The 20,339-nt window shown below is 46.5% G+C and overlaps 1 protein-coding gene across 2 annotated transcripts in view; it reads left to right on the top strand.

The window, feature by feature from the left end:
* LOC113211067 (serine/threonine-protein phosphatase 2B catalytic subunit 2) overlaps positions 1 to 20,339 on the top strand; it is a 48,973-nt gene that overhangs the window by 16,916 nt on the left and 11,718 nt on the right. Inside the window, exon 1 of one of the 2 annotated variants that reach the window (XM_052270760.1) lies at positions 14,363 to 14,529. The exons of the other annotated variant lie outside the window; for it this stretch is intronic. Coding sequence (XP_052126720.1) covers positions 14,394 to 14,529 — 136 coding nt within the window. The 5' untranslated portion in view covers positions 14,363 to 14,393. Of the gene's footprint in view, positions 1 to 14,362; positions 14,530 to 20,339 lie in introns of those variants that run through there. 2 annotated transcript variants of the gene reach the window in all.

Here is a 20,339-nt window from a genome sequence, read left to right as displayed (position 1 = left end):
CTCTCGCTCTCGCTCGCTCTCTCGCTCTCGCTCTCGCTCTCTCTCGCTCTCGCTCGCTCTCTCGCTCTCGCTCTCGCTCTCTCTCGCTCTCGCTCGCTCTCTCGCTCTCGCTCTCGCTCTCTCTCGCTCTCGCTCTCTCTCGCTCTCGCTCGCTCTCGCTCTCGCGCTCTCTCTCTCTCTCTCTCTCTCTCTCTCTCTCTCTCTCTCTCTCTGAGACTATAATGGAGTGTTTCGCGTTGTCCCAACCGATATCTTGTGCTCTGCCGCTTTCTCCCCTCGGCCTGACCCCCCAGCACTTAGGCAGCCCGCTCGCACGGGGGCGTGGCGGGACGGCATCGGGGTGCCGTCGGGCGCTCCAACCGCTTACTAAAACCCCCTTAAACTACTTGCAAAATGTTCGTTTGTTTAGACGTAATGTCTGGGATTGATGAAAATGTGTTAACAAAATACGCCCCTTTGTAGTAGTATTGCAACGTGTCTTTGCTGTGAGCCTTATGAATACATGGATGTGAAAGTCTCGGAATACGTTAGCGCCAGGAGATGCTCCGCGCCTCGGCTCATTAGACTCTGCACTCTGGCGAGGAAAGGTTCTTTTGGAATATGGAAATTCGCTTCCATGATTTCATTTTAGATGGAGAGGCGTCGCCCCCATACACACTCTTATGGCCCGAATGTTTTTGAACTTTGGCGACGACTTTTTCACGTTGGGCGTACGCGCGGTAGGCGCGAACGAAATGCAATATCCGGGCAATCTCGCTCCCATCTCCTGGTTGATAGAGGGCGGGGGTTTTCCATGTCGGTGACGAAAAGGGCTACCGTACTCATCAAAAAATCGAAATTTTGCGAGTTTTTGTATGGCATTCAAATGTAGAAGTGTGTGACATGTTCAGCCCGTGGCACCTTAAATCACATTCCAAAAAGCCGTAGTCAAAAAAATGCATGGCAGCCGCATGTGTCAGAAAATTTGACATGGCCGTCCCACCCTCTCTTCTCTCTTACCTACACGTATACAAGAAGGAGCGTGCCTACAGTCAGACACATAACCAGCAGTGGCTGCCAGGTTGTAGCGATAACTTCACCCGTCACCAGTCCGCAGATAGTGACGGGAAGTCCTGGCGTCGAGCCCCACCCTCCCGTCCAGGACGCAGTTGTCTCCTAGGTTGACACTTTCGACAATTCGATACCCACGGGGACCATCTCACGCCTTCAACTTGGTGTAAGGGGGTCTTAGTTGCTCAGAGCTGGGAAACGCGCTCAGCAGCGCCAAGTCGGAAGCGACCGCGCATTCTCTAGCATCATAATACCCCACAATACTTGGCAAAGTACCTCGTAGATAGTATTTCTGCTGCATAAAAAAACGTACCATCACCCGAACAATTGTGTTCTCAATTCAAGAACATCTCCCAATTTTTAAGACACATCACTGAAATCCGTTTTGTGATACTTTTACTCATTTTTTGCGATAACTGGTGCTTTGCGATTCCCATGCTAATGGGCATGATAACTCCAAAAAATGTGATGAAAGTATCACATTTTTGAGATAAAATTATATCACGAAAAATGTAATAAAATAATTTTTGTGATAATTTTATCACAATAATGTGATACTTTTATCACTTTTTTTGGAGTTATCATGCCCTTTAGCGTGGGAATCGCAAAACACCAGTTATCGCATGGTTTTGTGTTAAAAGTATCGCAAAACCAGACTCAGTGATGTTCTTCCTTTTAACCCTATTTTCTTGTTACATGTGCAAATAGGGGTTAAAATAAGCACATTTGTCTTTAAATTTTGGGGATGATTTTGGATTGAGAGCACAATTTTGGGGGTGATAGTGTGATGATTACTACTGTCAAACGGCTACATAAAAGAGAGTGCGTGTCAGCAAATAACTTGATACATGATTTTTCGTGTTCTGACAAACACTTACGTGCGACAATTTGGAAGCGAGTCCAGATCAGCAAGTGTGTTTTCTTATCCTGTGGCGATGTCGCCGCGCGCGGAGGGTATCGCTGGCGGCGCGGCTACCCCGCGGCCGTGGGGGAAGGCCGCCGTGAGGCCGCCGTGAGGCCGCCAGGTGGCGCCGCCGGGCCCTGCAGATGTGCCGTGCCCTTGATCGCCCCGGCCCGCCCTGGACCAGCACGGGCAGGGTGCCTGGAGGGTCTCAAGCAGCAGCAGGAGCAAGGGTGTCAGGGCCGCTCCAGTAGGGGTTAGCCTCTCACAGTTCTCGATGCCTCCTCCACTGTGGAAAATAGTACGCAGTCACTTAACGCAACTAAATATACGCACTCGAAACGGGAAGGACCATTTTACCTGTGAAAAAGCAACGTTTATGAGCCCGCATAACCATTCAAAGTGCAAATTTGTGTCTAAAATGGGACCAAATGTGTACACAATTTGACCTACTTATGACGTATTTTTGTCACCGGCTGGATTTGTGTAGTTAATACTGGAGCGTTGCTTTTTCTTGCGGGCCTAAAACTACTTTCACACTTAATAAGTGAATTCAAAATAACATAATTAATTCCCGGTTAATTCCAGAAACTTCATTTATTTGTGGCCGTCTGCTCACGGCTCCGTAGCAACTTAAGTGCGTTAAATGTTGTTTTCAGACTTGATATTGGATTTGCGATAACATGAACACAAAATCTTGCCATCACTACCGTTTTGCGATTTACATTTTCCTCGCTCCCAGGGTGCGATAATTTACTCGTCCTCTGGAAAATCGAAGGTGCTATCTTGTGCCTTTCTAGGGGTGCTAATGCAATTTTCATTTATAACTTTTACTCGGCTTAAGCCTCTCAAAAATAGTTACACCTCAGATAAACGTTAACTAAAGAAACTTGAACTGGTTTATTCTATTGTGAAACAGGACCTGACACGGTAAAAATAGTTTCTCAAATTTGAAGACCTGTTCTAGGGCCGTTGGCGTTCTCCATTAGAGCAAAGACTGGGTCTTGAAAGACAACAACCCCACACACAAAGCGGAAACAGTAGTCATTTTACAATCTTGCCAACGTGAACATATTCCACTTCATCGGAATAATCCACCGGTGCCAGCGTAATTCTACTATAGCTACCTTTTCCTTGAACATGTCTTGTTACTTTAAGCAAGCCACAATGTTTGTTCGAAGTTTCGATACGGCCCCTAGCGTCCCTTCGCTCATCACGAGCCGGCTCCATCGTGCACTGCAAATATAAGTCGGGATTTTCTAACAAAATTTTGTCCGAATAGTTTGGAAACCTGATTTTCCAATATTTTGTTGGAAACAAAAATTCCAGTCCTTTGAAAATTTCCGAACAATTTGGAAAACAGTAAACTTACTAGTTTACACTAAAACTAGGTGAAGTGACAATAAAAACGACACTCCGTAAAAAACAGAAATGTTAGTCGCAAGTGCATGAATATTTTCCAAAAAGTTCGGAACAGTGAAAAATAGTAGGTAGGTTTACAGGGAAATTTTCCTTGACGCAAGTTGTAAAATTACGATTTGAAATCGTAAATATACATGCAGTACGTATCGACTTATAATCCATTGGCGAGTAAAAAATCTGCTCTCGTAAATTCACAACTCAAATTATAATTCGAGTTTACAAAAATTTTGTAAATTTTACGACGATATTTTTCACAGTGAACAGAACTTTCCAAACAGTTTAGGAAATTATGTTTCTGAACTGTTTCCAAACTGTTCAAAGTGCAAATTTTCCAGTTAATTGTTTGGAAATTTCCAACAAAACTTTTTACAGTGTACTTCTGTAACGTGCCATAACGTGCCATTGAACCCCTTCTGCTTCGTCGCAACCAGAGGGGTTCAATCATTGTGCGCGTCCGTCATTCGTCTATGTAAGCTCTCTTCGCGCCTGATAGGTAGGCAAGATCTTGTCTGCAGTGCATGTGTGTAGTGCGGCGTGGCCTACGCCGAGTCTTGCAGGCGCTAAGCGCTGAGCTCCCGTAATTTGCCGAATGAATCTGAGGTGAACGGATGTACTTTCTGGATGATGTGCAGCGTCCAGGTTATAATTACACTGTACAATTGAATGCAATGATGCTTTGCTAGTCCAAGTGAAAAACTGTTCATAAGTGTAAAACTAAAGCGTTCTGCAGTTACAAGTGCGATTTTCTGACCAGGACTAAACTTTTTTTTTTGTAGAGACCTACGTGTTCGTCTTAAAATTATCTTTCAATCGATACGATAGGGTTGAAACTTAAATTAAAACGGGTACTGAAAGAGAACTTCAATGGTACTGCAGTTTGAACGGTGATTCTTCCAAAGCCGCAAACGTATGGGCCTTTGCACTTTGCACGGCTCCAGCAGCCGAACACGGAGGCTGCGGCCTCGGGGTTTCGTATGGGGCCCTAAGAGTTCGAAAACCCCTTAGCTGTCATCATGATTGTACGCGTGGGGTTTGTCCTGAAATCAGGATTAGCATACTTGCTCCGCAATGTACCCTGCTGGTTGAAGGTCCCCGCAAGTAGGACGGCTACTGGTCGGACCGAAAACCTACACGCCAACTCTGGCGTTGGTATTGCTGTTACTGTAAACGTACTATTGCCAACCCTTTCTAGTGAGCCCATCCTTACAGTGGTGTGGTGTCTTCTAAATTCCGAAGCCAAACCCTTTAATCTCGTGGAATAACTTTGATGCCCTGTTTATGTGGGCGCACAAGCTACATAACCAGGACGATGTGTGGACCAATGCTAACATGAAAACACTGCACTCCCAGATTCCTTGGTGGCAACGTTTTTGGCGCATATTACTGCCTAAGAGCATTGGTAGCTTATCAACAATTTTTTTGCAAGTTTCTTTTCTCTCAACAAAATTTTCCTTGGAAGACTGAGTGTGGGACATTTCATCCTGAAATACTGCCGTGTTGATGGAAGTTTGGACAGCGTCGGAGTTCAGTTTGGAGGGTTTGTGACCCCAGCAGCAGGGCTTCAATTCGGCTCAATTCTGGTGGTCCATCGGAGAGCACCTCGAAAAGCGATGAAAGAAACGAAACCGGGGACAGGAGCATCATTATGCAGACGATTAGCCGATTCCAGAGTCGTCGAGATATTCCGAAAATATTCCAGACATGGCGGCCTCCGCCCTCTTCCGCTTCCCGCTTTTCCTCCTTGGCAACTCATCGAGGGGCCGCGTATCCTCTTGGGTATCATTACACGTGAGGGACCAAGCTATTTGAAGTTAACGTTGAAGAAGCCACGGGCAGCGATGCTGAGGGCCTCGTTGTTCAGCCCCGCGGACGGTCATCGCCCCCGGGTCCTTCTGCGACTGCGGGACTGGCACAGAAACGCGCCAATGCCTGATCTGCGCTGCTTCGTCCCATACATAGTTCCCGTAAAAATTAATTATCCAACTGATCGGAGGTGAGCAACAGGAGGGGGTGGTGGTGGAGTTGGGGGTGGTGACCGGGAAGGGAAGGGAGGGGGGGAGGAGGCGCTCTGAAGTCGTTGCCCAAAAGTTGGTTGCGCTAGCGTTGTGGGCGGGGGAGGCCCAATGCGGGGGAGGGGAGGGGGTCGGCCTTGAGGGAGAGCCTCCCATGGCTCGGGGAAAGGGACAGGGGGTGGCGGGGGTGTTGAAGGGGAGGCGGTGTTGCCACGTAGCCGGGCGAGTGGGCACCCTATAGAGGGCCCTGTGCAGCCCATCGGTAGGCCCTACGCTGTGCCCTCGGCTGCAGGGGCAGCCCTCGCCCTCAGCGCAACCAACTCTTCTAGGAGGGGTGGTGAGGGGTGTTCGGGCGGGGACCGACACCGCACACTAAATTCTTGGCTACTTACGTACAAACATTCTTTATTACCTGTGCACACATTTTACATCATGCAAAAATTTGTACATAAATCCGTATGAAACCTATGTACGCTATTTTGTATATAAAATTTCTGTGTGCCTCGCGCCTCTACAAGGAAAGGATCAAGGCTTTAAATTAAATTGCGGTGTTATTATTTGAGAAACTTCAATCCAGCAGTTAAAACTTCAATTTTAACAAAGTTTTGAAGTCAAATTTTGAGAGTTTTAATCGGAGTCACCTGCAGGTGGCCTATTACAGTCGTCGCAAGACTCTGGTTTTGTTTATTGCATTGATCTAAATCATTTTGAATTGTAAAAATAGATAAGAATTTTGGCGGTTTTGTGTATTTTCTCTTCTCGAGCCCGTTCTTCCTCCTTTCCTCGCGCCGCTCTGTTCCTTGGCACTCCCTTCTCTCGCGGTTCACTTCCGGTTCCGGTGAGGACGCCGGGATCGACCTTCCGTCTCCGCAGAAGTTAAGCGAAGGGAGCCGAGCTGAGCCCTGAGCCTGAGGTCCCCGAGCGGGTCTGTCAATGACACGACCACGCGTTTTAGAGGGAACGAGAGCCTGCGGTCTGAAGTATGACCGTATTTTTGTCTTGAAGTCAGACTGTACGTTGTTCTACAGTCCGGAGTGGTTTGGATTCTACAGGCAGCATTGTATTTGAACATACGGTCGGACTGTTTGTATACGGCCCGGACTCTTAGCCTGGACTAGATTTGAGCTTACTGTTCTGTATTGGACTGTATTCAATTTCCGACTTCATCCTTTCTCCTGTACAACAGTATTGTCCATTTCACGGTCTAGGCTGTTACTTGCTACCATAAAATTCAATACAGGCCAACCTTGTCTTTGTGGGTGAAAGCAAAATCATGTTTAGAGGTACAAATGTTTTAAAAACGTTCTATAGTTTTGTTGGCGCTAGTTTTCTTTAGATCTTAAGACCACTTTCGTGGCGCTCAGTACACTGTAAAAAATTTCGTCGTAAATTTACAAAGTTTTGGAAACTCGAATTATAACTTGTGTTGTAAATTTACGAGAGCATATTTTTAACTCGCCAATGGATTTGAAGTCGATATGTACTGCAAGTAATTTTACGATACAAATTGTTATTTTACAACTTGTGTCAAGGAAAATTTTCATGTAAACCTACCTACTATTTTTCACAGTTGTAGACATATTTTATAAATATTACTAAAATTATTACTTTATCTTTGACAAATCACTTGCACGTTTTCTGTCCTCTGAGCGACATGGAACTAGTCTTAAAATCTTAAAAAAAAATAGCGCCAACAAAACTAGAGATTTTAAACATTTGTACCTGTAAATGTGAATTTGCTTAACAACTTTGAAATTTTCACCCACACCTCACCTTACGTACAATCCGGACTGCAGGACAGACTGTTAAAGGAAATACTGTCCGGACTGTAATTTGGAAAACATTCCTGCAGAAGGTCATGACTGTGAACAGAATGAGTGTGTTATTATCGCATCGCTGAAGTTTATTCTACTTACAATAACAGTGTAGCAGCTAGGAGATGGCATCTTGACGATGCCATTGAATAAGTGTGAGCGGTATTCTTGGTTCAGGAAACATTGCTTTTTGCAGTTGTAAACTTTGCTATTCGCACAATAGGCATTAGGCATGGTTAAAGTGGCCTTCCGCGACTGCAAACTCCTCTCACCGCACGCCTCCCGCTGCGGGCCAGAACCCTGCGACAGGCAGGTGCCCCCGCCCCACGCCACCCCACGCCACCCCAAACTACCCCGTCCCGTTCCACCCCTGGCTGAAGCTGTCTGCCTGAGTAGCTTGAGGGGGCGGTTTAATGGTTATTTCCGTACCTGCTCTATTACCAACGCGGTTAGAGCCCCTCTCCTCCCTTTCTGTCTTTCTCTCCCTGTCTGTTTCTGTCTCTCCCTCTCTCTCTCTCTGCCTGTCTGTCTCTTTGTCTCTCTGTCTCTCTCTGTTTTCTGCTTCGATGTCCTTTCATCATAGCCTTTTTAGCGGCCAGAGATGGGGATGGGCTGCATTCCACTACTACTCTGTCACCGTACCGTATTTTTGGTCACGTTTTGTATGTAAGTGAGTTTCGTGATTGAATAAGTGGAGATGCTCTGAAAATACAACTGTAGGATAGTCCCACTGTTGCAGTACACTCATCTCGTTGCTAATTTTTTGCTGCCTTTGTAACCATGTTACTTACGCAGCAGGAATTCTGACTATTTTACACTGATAAACTAAATGTTGAACTGCTCAAAATTTGTAAGTGTGAACCGCAAGTTGAATACTTGCAAGTGCAAGTTGAATACTTGCAAGTGTGCAACTCCGTAGTTGTACACTTGCGAGTGTTTAACTCGGCAGGTGTGCACTTGCAAATGTGCAACTCTTCGGTTGAGCAGTTGTGCCTCACATCAAATGGTGTGAGACTAGTTGTGTCTTACACCCAAATGGTATGCGCTCCATTTGCTGTGAGGCACAGATAGTTTCACACCATTTGGTGTGAGTCACAACGAGTCTCACACCATTTGGTGTAAGGTATGTTTGCCTCACACCGTTTGATGTGAGGTATTTTGCCTCACACCATTTGATGTGAGACTGTCTCACACCTGAGTTTCCAGAGTATACAGTGAGCGCTCAATCTACGGAAGTGCTCAACTGAGGAGTTGCACACTTGCAAGTGCACATACCTACCGAGTTGAACACCTGCAAGTATTCAACTTGCAGTTGCACACTTGCAAGTATTTCACTTGCAGTTGCACACTTATTGAACACTTAGTTTCTCAGTGTATTTGTTTATAGTTTTTTAACAGTAGTATCGAGTAATACGCATTCATGCCATTAGTGACAATTTTCTATATATCACTATATATCACTATATATCTAACGAAGATACACGGAATTGTTGAAGATTGATCAGTTATTCTTGCTGTAGAGAATTCTGTCGTTTTACCTGAGAATAGGGAATAGGCACATATCTGAGAGTGGGACACTTTTAAAAAATTGTTGTAAATTTACAACACATTTGATGTAAGTTTGATAGCAACAAATGTTGTTAAAAAACAAAACATGTTAAGAGTGTGATAATTTGACAACTTTTTTTAACAGTGTGAATAGCATGAATAGTCGCGCCATATTGTCGGCTTGTGCCCCAGGCTTCACACATTCTCTCGTTCGCCGCGTTCCAATAATTAATGTCGTTTTGTTTCGGGACGACACGCGCTCGTTATGGCTTGCAGGGTGCGGCCGAGTGCTGCAGGGAAGGTGTGTCAACCCTGCTGGGCGGGGCGGGGGATGTTCGGCAGGCGACCCACCGTAACCGAGTTAGAGCCCGCTGCGCCGCGGCCCGCCCCTCGCCGCCCCTACTCGACGGCAGCTTGTGCCTCTCAAATAGGATCGCGGTGTGGTTGGTTAGCCAGAGAGTGGCTGTGTCCAGGCGAGGGGGGGATGCCTCTGTGCTTAGCTAGCCCGCTCGTTCACCAGGCCTGTGTGTTTTCATTATTAAGAGGTAGTGAAATGAGGGCCGGGGGACTGTTGGCTATCACAGAGAATATTTAATACTCACCCTATACAATTTCCGGTGTCTTTTTACAAAATTGCATTTTTGTTTTGTTTTTTCACACTCATCCACACAATCCAATACGGAATAGGTAACAAACTAGTCAATCGTGCTGCGTTGAAACCTAGTTATTAACTAAGAAATGACCAGTACAGGTAACATATAGTTTAAAATATGTTGTTAAATTGTTAATTTTATTTACAGTGAATAAATCGGAATAAATGTACAACATATTACCTAAATATACAGTACTTAAAAGTAAATTTTCAAACTGCGTGTACTAAATACCATAATGGTTAGTAAAGAGGAGTGTGCATGCGCGAGAGTTCTACTGAGAGCTGCGCTGGCGCACGTTGTGCTCATGCATGATGTGGAGGTCCCCGCCGCCGAGCCCCCGGGCACGCGTTTGCCAACCCCGTGCGCTTTGATCATACCTGCGTCCTCGCTCCATGCCATGCCGCTCCGCCGGCTACAGCGCGCGGGCGCTGCGGCGGGCCCGAGGCCCTCGCACGCCGAGAGGAGTCGGGTCAAGGGACCGTGCAAGTAATTCGGAAGTCGAGGTAGGGAGGTTAAATGTAGTGCCTGTCGAAGGAAAAAAAATAACAAGCTAGGGATAGAATAGGGATACTGTCGAGTGCTTTGCAGAAGTTTTGGCCAAGGAGCAAACGTTACGGGGGGGGGGGGGAGCTAATCCCCCTTTCCCCCCTTGAACAACCCACCCTCCCACTCACCGGGATCCGCGGTTGAGCTAAGGGAAGGAGGAAAGAGGGTGGGACCCACACCGTCGTCGTACTCGTGGCGGGGCGCGGCGGGGCGGGGTTAGCATTGATTTTCCATTCGGTGGCACTGAACGGACACGGAGAGCGCCAACGTGGGACAGCGCCCGCCCCGCTCCCCCCTCCCCTCCCCTCGCCACCCCATCCCCCCTCTCCTGCCCGGTCTCTCGCCCCGGCCAGTAGTAGGTGCATTGCATAACCAACTTTATAATACGAGCATCTTTGAGTCGCAGAACATTGACTGATTTCTCGGTGACTTAAAGTGGAATGTTTTGTGTTACTATTAAGGTAGAGAAAAGGTAAAGGGGTTGTCAAGGAACGGAATTTGTACTGGTACAAAAATGTCGTTCACGTACAGCACTTATGTTTTAAAATACCGCATTGAAGTCGTTTCTTCACGTCATTATTATTGTTTTAATGGCATAGCTGCAGACTGGGGCACGATGGGACAGATGCTATAATTCGGGAACAATTGACATGTTTAATTATCGATGTATCGTCCGTACAGGGCCAACGCCCGTGGACTTGAGAAATGATCAATAAATAAATACAAAGTAACAAATTAGTCATTTTGATGCGTAAGACGTAGTTTGTTTTTCTCAGAAACAAATCAGTACAGGTCTGAGGGTGCTCGCCTCGGCCCCTTCGTCCAGGCCTTCAGTGGGCTCCGCGTTTCTGGTCGGTCTGCTTTTAATGGGATAACGAGACGGACCTGGGCGCGACTTCCTTGTTTCCGTCCTGCCGCCGGCCAGAGCGCACGCCGCCCTGTTGCACTGCAGACACTGCCGCAACATTCGGTGGTTTTACGGCACATTTTGTACGCCCCGCGCATTCGTTTGTGGGTGTGCACTTTGAGTGCAATCCGCCTTTGAGCTGGGACATGCTCGATATGCAGTGCACTCTCGCTAATTGTCGCTGAATAGCGAGGGTGGGTACTGAGGGTTCGCGATTGCTGTTTCTCGCTCTGCGTGCCTCACAAAATGGTCACACTTTCTCTTAGGTGCTTGTTTGTGTGACATATATCATGGAACGCACTTTAAAGTGCTCAAATGCCGCTTACTTTTACTTGTAGATTAATTGGCAAATTAAACGGTAATTCTTGCTGTAGAGAATTTTCACGTTCTCACCATCAGTACAGAGTCCACACTTAAATACCTGCGAAAGCTTTGCTTTTGTAACGGCAAAGTAAATGCTTCGTAGTGACAAAGGATCTAAATCCTCTCCAGTTCTGCAAAGCATTGCTTTGAAATTTGGACAGTCACACACTGTTAAATTCCTGCATTCATGTTTTTAAAATCTTGCCCCCCCCCCCCCGTGAGAATTGGATGTTTTTTGTTGTTTTTGGCTGGCGACAAGAACGTCCCGTGACAGTATACAGCTTGTTTTAAAAGATGAAAGTTCCGCGCGCGCGTGTGTTTGTGTGTGCCTCTCCCCCCTTAAGTGCGCTGCCCGCACGGCCAGTGTGCCCGGTGCACTTCTGGGACTGGTCCATGGACTGGTCCCGACAGCGTTGCGTGCGGGTCAGCGCGCCTGTGAGCGCCATTGTGTCGCTGCGGCCCAACTTTGCAGAGACGGGCAGTGACTGCTCGTGCGGCCAGGGGAGGGGGGGAGGGGGTGGCATTCGCGCGCGCTTGGCTGCCCGTCTGGAGGGGCGGGGGATGGTGAGGGTGGGGTCGCATTGTATAACCCGCTAGTCTGTTGGAGGTTTCGAGAGAGAGGTGCACACTAGGGAGGACACAGCAGCAACGCGGGGCAGTTGAGTTGAGCACACGCAAAATGGCCAGGAACTGTTTTTAGTATCATTTTTTTTTAATTTTATTGGAGTAACTATGCTTTTTAAAATTCCCAGTTAAATAACTTAAGGCAAATTTCCAGTTCAAACGTTTCAAAAGTTTCAAAACGTTCAACGCCTCAAAGTTGCACTATGGAGTTGAACACTACCATGTAATCCAGTTGCACACTTCTGTTTTCAGTGTTATACCGTGTTATACTATCAGTGTAACCGATAAATAGTAAGTGTTCACATTATTTGTGCACTTCTAAGGTTGTCTAACTGCTCTTGAACAATCACTGTAAAAAATAACGGCCTACCTACGGTGAAATAACAGCTTGGATTTTACGACATGGTACGGTACGGTATGATCACAGCGCCTCACCGTTATTTTAAACCGTAGAATGCGATTTCAGTTATGACAATACTACGGTTGAAATAACAGTGAGGCGCTGTGATCACACCGTACCAGATACGGTCCAAGAACGGTTTGCAATTGGTTAATAATTGGCGGTCCAAGACCGTTGTTAGACCGTAGGTTTTTCTCTTTACAGACATCAAAGTCATCCTTTGGTGCTTCTTTTAGAGAAATTCCTGCCCTGTGGCTGATACAGTGCCTGTGATGGTCTCAACAGAGCTGGTGGAAAGGGCGAGGGGGCCACCACTTCCATTGGACATTACACAGAATTACGTGATTACAGGGATACACGTGAATTTTGAGGTATTACTCACACTCATACCTGTATTGATTTTTGTGTGAGTTAAAACGTAGAATTCTATACAGCAGGAATTACTGATTAATTTGTCAATTATTCCGTACAGTTGCGCTCAATACATACTAAAAAAAATTAAATTGCGAGTTATGTTAAAAGGAATTCATGCGTATTACTGATGGGAAACTAGTCAGTATTCCTGCTGCATGAAAACCTAACACGAGCACTGACAAAAGGTGGCAAAAAATCAGTAACGGGATGAGAGTGCATGAGCTTTGTTGAATTTCTGGCTCTAAAACCGTTAAATTATGACAACAAGGTGAACAATGTGTTTTTAAAAATTTGGTCAAGCATTACACGGTATACATAATGATTACAAAGGGGTGACACCCTCATCTGTACACAGGATTACGCGAGGGGGGTGGGTGGGAGGAGCAGGTGACGGGGAGCGCGGAAGGGTGGGGGAGCAGCGCGTGTTGCGTAAAGAGTCATAAAGAGGTTTGAGATCGATACGTATTGTAACTGTGTATCAGAGCCTATGAGGTGAAAGCATCTCTCGGCCCCGCATGCATAATTATGGTTTCGTTTTAACAAGGAGAGCGACGACAGGGCCCTGCCACCGGGCTTTGCATATCGCGGAACGGCGGAAGACCAAGCTTCCCCGTGCAGCATATTATAGCAACACTGTAAAAAATGAGCCTCGGGTACGGAGCCTATCCCCTGCAAGGAAAGGGTTTTCTGGATGACCCTACTGACTCTTGTACGGAGGGTACGGAAAATTGTAAATAGCCTGCTCCGTACCAAATACGGAAAGACCGGATTAAAATAAAATTATTAGCAGGACCGTACCTCCACCGTAGTTTCGTTTTCACGGGCTCTCCTGGGAAGGGGGTACAGAAAAAAATGAGTGACCGTTAAGTGATCAAACGGTTATTTACGTGTAGGCACTGTAAAAACTATGTTTGCATTACAAAACAAGTCCTAGTAGTACAGAACAGTACTACATGTACAACCTCCCACTTTCGCTCGTTGTTTGATTCCAGGTCGATACGCAGGGCTTGTAAATTTGTCCTTGAATTGTAATTGTGCGACTTCTGCCATGGAAATTTTTTCTGCACCCGGTACTATAATTTTCTCAGTGGGTGACATTGATTATATTTTACAGTAAAGACGGCAAAAATATCTTAATGAACGTCCATCGCAGCTTTTCAAAACTGGAACGTTAACAGGCAATATTTATCAAAGCTGGAACTGGAACCAGTAATCTTCATCAATAAAACGGGAAACTTTTACCTTCAGGTGGAAACAGCCACAAGGGAAGGGACTCTATATAATAATAGAGGCAGTCTTTGGGTGAGTCTGAAATTGCTGCGCGGGAGATGTGTGTACAAGGTACATAAAATAGTGTTTATCTCGTGTCTCAAAACTGAGTCCGGAGTCCGGCTCGTTACCTGTGTGCGTTCCACACACAATTCCACTACGCTACCTTTGACATTCCACCGTGCCACGGGTGCCACGGCGCACCCTCCCTCTCCCTCCGCCCTTCCTCTTCACCGCCGCCTCCACCGGCACCGCCCTCCTCCCCCTTGTTCTTCTTTTTTTTTCGGGACGATACCTCCTGTGTGCCCTGCGAACTAGGCTGTTTGGACGGGGGCGGCGCGGGGCAGTGGGGGTGGCGGTCCTGGTCTCGCCCTGCGCAGTGCGCTCTAACCGCGTCCCACCCTCCGGCCGCCCGCACCGCCCCGCCCCGCCTGGCCCCGCTAGGCGCCGCTAGTCCGCTAGCGTGCGCCATGGAGAGCGGGTCGGCGCGCACAGACGCTCAGGGCGCCGCAGCGCCTCCGTCGCGAACCTCCGCAGCCAACGTCCAGCAGCAGCAGCAGCAGCAGCCGCAAGTCACCAACGTCGGCAACGACCGCCAGGAGAGAAGTAAGCTAAGCGGCTGTATTTTAACGGCTGCTGAAAATAGAGGGGAAATAAAAATAATTAGCAGATTATTGGAGGTTCAGTGTCTTTTATATAATTTTTTAGGTAATTGTTATCGTAAGTAGTAAATTCTTTGGGCGTGATATGTTCCAAGTTGTGTATGGTGAAATCGATTGCATTGCATGGAAGAAGTAAAAAAACGTTTCAAAGCCTGACGGTTCCGTAAGGGCCCGCTGACACCCGCTGCTGCGGTGGCGGTTTCTGTGCGGGGGGGGGGGGGCGACATCTGCGAGGTCGGTGTGTGTGGCACACTTAACGGAGAGGAAAAACTTTGTCCCGGGGAAACAACGCGATTTTTATGGACTTTATTTTCTTGAGACAAACTTTTTTGGCGTGCCAATTTTGTATCCGAATTTAGTTTAATTAACCCAAGAAGTATTACAAAGTTGTCAGCATGGAATGACATGCTCAAAATGCTATCCTAATGTGCGGGCACGTGTCTAATAGGTGAGGAAAGATGTACACCAACCTTGGGAGTGCCCTGAAGCACATCTCAATCGGATACCTACATTTGTCTCCAATAAAGAGTCACAATTTGTACCCAGCTCAGGCACAGGCCATGGCCATGCCCTACTGCATTCATACCTCGATCGCGTCCCGCCTTGGGATCCCCGGTTAGAAACCGCCCGGCTAGAGACCCCCGGCTAGAGACCCCCGGCTAGAAACCCCCCGGCGGGAGCCCCAAGGCGGCAGACCCCCGGCTGGAGACCCACGGCCAGAGGCTGCTAGCTCCATCAGCGACATCCCACTCAGCGGCAATGGGGCGGCGGGGACCGGGGGTTCGTCCAGACGGGTGTCCGTCGGCTGCGCGGGGAACTCAATTCGCCGCCGAGTCGAACTTGTTCAATGTAAATGCTAGCAGTCAGCATAGCGCATAGCGGACTTCGGCCCTATTTTTAACAATTGGTATTTATTTGATATCAACGGAAATCTCGCAATTTGGTCTTTTGGTCGAGCTCTACAAGTGTCGAGGCGTGGCTAACCTGAAACCTCTCGGCTGTCGTGCCGACCGGAGTCGGGAAAGGGGAAAGGGGGGGGGGCGGCGTTTGAACCTGGCTCGAATGAAATATTTACTGGGGACGCCGCGTGCAACGACTGTGCGGCGTACAGCACACACAGCGCACCCACGACCGCAGCGAGTCGTATGCCTCAGTCAGTACTGTGTAAAGATACGGTCTAAATGAAGTCCGCCTCACTCCGCCATCAACACCCGAGATGTTGGTTGGTCCTAGAAACCGAAAGACCTGTTTCCGCAAACAAAATTGACATGGTTGAACCAACTTTTTCGTGATAGTGAGAGGTCAAGGGCACCTAGAACCCTAAGAAATGGCCTAAGGGAAAAGGGAAAACTTTGAGGAACTCCCCTGGTTTGACGGAAACTCCTCAGATTGCGAGGAAGTCAACAAATGTGGGATTTTACCTCGTGTTTTGAGAAGATTCCTCAAAATCTGAGTCGAGATCGTAAGACACTTCCTCAAACACGGGAGTCCCTCAAATTTTTCCCTTTTTCCTCAAAATATGAGACATCGTTTTTACTGTGTACCGTTAGGTGCTACGGGGCATTTCTCGACGAAAATAAGCCGAAAGTAACTAAATAGCTTCAGTCGTAAATAATGGTTCATGTCGAAAACCTCACATTTATAGAAGCCATACAAGATAGAGCGAAACGGACGAAATTTTCAGTGAAAGGGTTCTACTTTTCCGAGTTACTCCTTAGAAGCACATCACAAAAATATTCTAAAGATTATATATTTTACGGTCTATTGTTTTTAAGTTTTTAGAGGTCAAATTTTTAGCTACAATTGTCATCTTTGAACTCGCTCTGTCTCTTTATGATGCCAAACGACCCTAAAATTCCCAGATCGCTAACTGAACTCCTTCTCGAGTTACTGTGCGGACAGACAAACACAAGAATGAAGATATTTTTAGTCAGAGGAGTAATGGGCTTCGCTAGACGCTCAGCCAATTAAGGGCAAGGCAAAGAAGAGCTGAAAGGCAACCAGATTCTTATCAATGTCAATCAATTTATCAGAACTGAGACCTGGAACGGCAACAGGCAATCTTTATTAAAACGGAAATTCTTCTACCTTTAGGTTCCTACTGCAGAGCTCTGCTAAATCGCCTTCCGTAAACCTAGAGAATCGGTTCTTTGACGGTTTCCAAGAATGAATTGTTCGCCTAGGTGCCATAGTTCCGAATGAAAAATGAGTCAAGTTGACTTAGCCCCCTTTGCCACTAGCTTTTATTTGAATAAAGAGAACTCAAATCGATCCCCTGTGAATGCTATATATAGCATTTGGAGATATTTAATAGCTGAGATGACTCCTTTTGTACTGAATCTCTAAATTCCATTACTTTATTGGGGATAATTCGACTTGTCTCCCTTTATGCACATTTTTCACGGTAGGCGTCTTTTAAAAATATAGAAAGGGTCAACATGAAATATCCTACTCTCGCCATTCTATCAATCACATTCATAGAATAAAAATGTAAAGTAAAAGTTCAAAAATTTTCTGAATTTGTTGGGTGAAACAGTTTTTTTGTCTTTCCTGAAAACCTATGACTTGGCAGTTATCCCCTTTTCTCGCTTCCAAGACCAATTAAAGCAACTTTTCATACTTTTCATCAACATGTTTGATTCAATTATAATTTTGTTATTTCAAAAAAAAACAACACACTGCTTTTTTGAATTAAAGAAGGCTGTTTGATTTAAAACAACCTTCTCTGTACCTGTTTTAAAGACACGGTGGTGAGACGGGCCGTGCCAGGCCGCTTACCCACCCAGGTCCTCCTAGGTGAGAGGTGGGGAGCGGTGACAGCAGGGAGTTTCACTTGTCGCCTCAGGCCCACTCGACAGGGTACCTGCGCATGACGAGGATAAGGACGTGAACAGAGACCGGATTGAAACTGAAGATCTTGCTCAAAGTATCAAGGGCCGCGGTTCGGTCGCGGTGGAGATGGCCCAGGACTCGGCGTATATATGTGTGAAGCGAGGGGGTAGGGGGGGGGAGGGAGGTGTAATAAGACGCCTCCGGAGTGTCGCGGAGCGCTGAGCCTGGACACTTCACGGCGGGCGGTCCACCTCTCGGCATTCCAGCAAATGTTGGAATGTGGGATATGCGGCACTCTCAAAATAAGACTTCTGTACGATGTCAGAATAGTAGTGGGGAAAGGTCAAGTGATTTTAAGAAGAAGTATGCACTGTAAAAATAGTTCAACTGAATTTTCATTCCTTTGAAACTGAAGTGTTTTCTTACAGACCAGTAGTCTGAAAATTCAGACAGCCGGTTTGAAAATATTTTTGAAAATTTTAAAAATCAACTCGTTGCGAGCGACTCAACAATTGTTGGGGTAGAAGGCTATGCCCAAGTGGAAGACTTATAACTTGCCATTCCATTCGCTACTGCTGTTTGTGGGGATCGAACCGCCGACCTTCAGGATAGGAAGCCGGCACCATTCGGCTGCCGGATACCTTGTGAGGATCAGCGTCGGCTACTGGTGTGCTCCTTCCGCCTGTCCGGTAGACTTTGCACTCAACATTCATACTGGTAACTCTGAATAAAAAAAAAATCGGTGTACAGTCAGAAAATATACTTTTCAATATTCAGACAAATTGCTCCGGATTGCTCTGAAAACCGGATTTAAAGTATGAAGTTACTTTTAAAAGTGTTATGCGTAGCTTTTGAGCACTTTATTCTGTTATAGTCTGAAAACAAATTTACTATTTCGTTCTGATGACGTTTGGAGCTGGCTCAGCTCGACTCAGCTCAAACTGCCTCGGAAAACTATTCAATTTGTCCCATGCCAATCGATGCGCTTGATTTAATCACTTCCTGGTGCGACAGTCTTTTTCTCTGTTTATCCTACCCTGCTTTTAAAAGGCTATCGAGCGGGCTAATGCAAACACCGAGGCAAACACCGGCCTACTGTCTGTTTTTCTGTATTAAAAAGAGGACAAGCCAGCGTCTTGAAACTTTTAGGGTGTCTTAAGTACCGAGTTAGTTAAGCACTCCCACGCTGATAAATCAAGTGCTGAACACTATGCTGCACACTTAATTGGTTTACTGGATATTTGAATACTATAGAGTGTTTCTACAGTAAATTTGAACACTTGAAACCGTCCAAAGCTATCTAGCTAACCCAGATCCCAGATGTTGATGAACACTTTTAAGTGTTCAAATTTACTGCTGAACACTTCGAAGTATTCAAATATCCAGAAAAACACTTGATAGTGTGCAACGTAGTGTTTAGCACTTGCATGTGCACGGCAGTTGCACACTTAATCCTATTTTCTTTCGTACCTCTTTTGATCCCTGCAAGGATGGTTGCCAAGGATTTGCACCAACCGTTTCGTTGTCTGCACTGATAAATAATTTATGTTATGCATAAGAGACCGTCGTCTTCTAAAAGCGAAGTCGCTCAAGTAAACCCCATTCGAACACCGAAACGTCGTCCTTTCACACCGTTTAGGCTTTAGAGGGAGTTTCTCGGACAAATTTACTTTTGGTAGAATGTTTTAAACATGTATATATTACTAGATACTACTAGTGGTCGTGCCGCTCGGGTCACAGGCCCGAACTAATGCCACCGACAGGCAAAAAGGGGCCCGGGCCCTGCCAAACGGAGTTGCCTGCGGAGCGAAGTGCACTGTTAAAAAAAAGTCAGAACTTCACGAAGAATTCGTTGTGAAAAATGGTGCTAGAACTCTTTGTGAAATCACAACTCTTCTCCGTTGTCAAAAATTGATAACTTCAGAAATTATTGCGGTTGGTTCACAACTATTTCCAAGTGAGATGGCTAAACGCACTAATTTCGACTACAAAGAAGTGTTGTGATTTCACATAGTTACCTCGTATCGTTAAAGTGTTGGGAAATCACAATATTTTTAGCAGTGTGAAGCTGGTAACCTCGTTTGGCAGAAGAACGGACCTGCTTGTTAGTTTTTCATTTGGTGTTCGGCGCGGTGCTGCGGGCGACGTGAAATAGGACCGCCTAGTTGTGCGGCGTGGAGCGAGCTCAGCGCCTGCGGATGCCTGGGTAGGCACCCTCAGCGCACCGGTGCGCCGCGGGGCACCGCGTTGCCTACACTCCCGGCGCCCGGGCCACACCGCACTCTCTTCAGGAAGAGCAACATTGTTTCAACATAACACGGAGAAGAATATTTTCGTCTGGGCTCTACATTTGTCTATGCCCCCCCCCCCCCCCCGTCTTTGTCCCAGCTGAAAAGTAGACATTGCCTCGGGAAGCTTTACACAGTTTGTCCTCATTTAGCAACAAATTGCATCTGGTCTGCACGTGAACTTTCTCTTCTATAAGGAACTAAATTGGCCCCTTTACATTGAGACTGTGGGTAACGTTTTTTACAGTGTACTATATTACAAAGCTCATAAAATGCTTCGCGACTAACAAATTATTTGCTTTGTCGTACAAATCTTTGCTGTATCGCACGGCTTAACAGTGACAGGCACGACTGGACACCAAAGCCCTGCAACCGCGCCTGCCTGGTCATCGGATGCCCTTTACAATTCAAATTTACAACAATTGCTGTAACTTTTATTCACAAAATACGTCGTATAAATTTGGGACAGCCCAGTTTTGCTTGTCGATCTATTCCAAGTCGATACAAACTGCTGTTAATTATTTCACGGCACACACCGTGAAACATTTAACCGTATGCATACGACTGTTTTGCACAGTGACACGTGTACTAACAATGAGCCGGGGGGGAGGGAGGTGTAATAAGACGCCTCCGG

Source organism: Frankliniella occidentalis, unplaced genomic scaffold, assembly GCF_000697945.3.
Source record: "Frankliniella occidentalis isolate FOCC.00 unplaced genomic scaffold, Focc_3.1 Scaffold137, whole genome shotgun sequence".
Classification (NCBI taxonomy): domain Eukaryota; kingdom Metazoa; phylum Arthropoda; class Insecta; order Thysanoptera; family Thripidae; genus Frankliniella; species Frankliniella occidentalis.
This window is presented reverse-complemented; position numbering and strand designations above follow the sequence as displayed.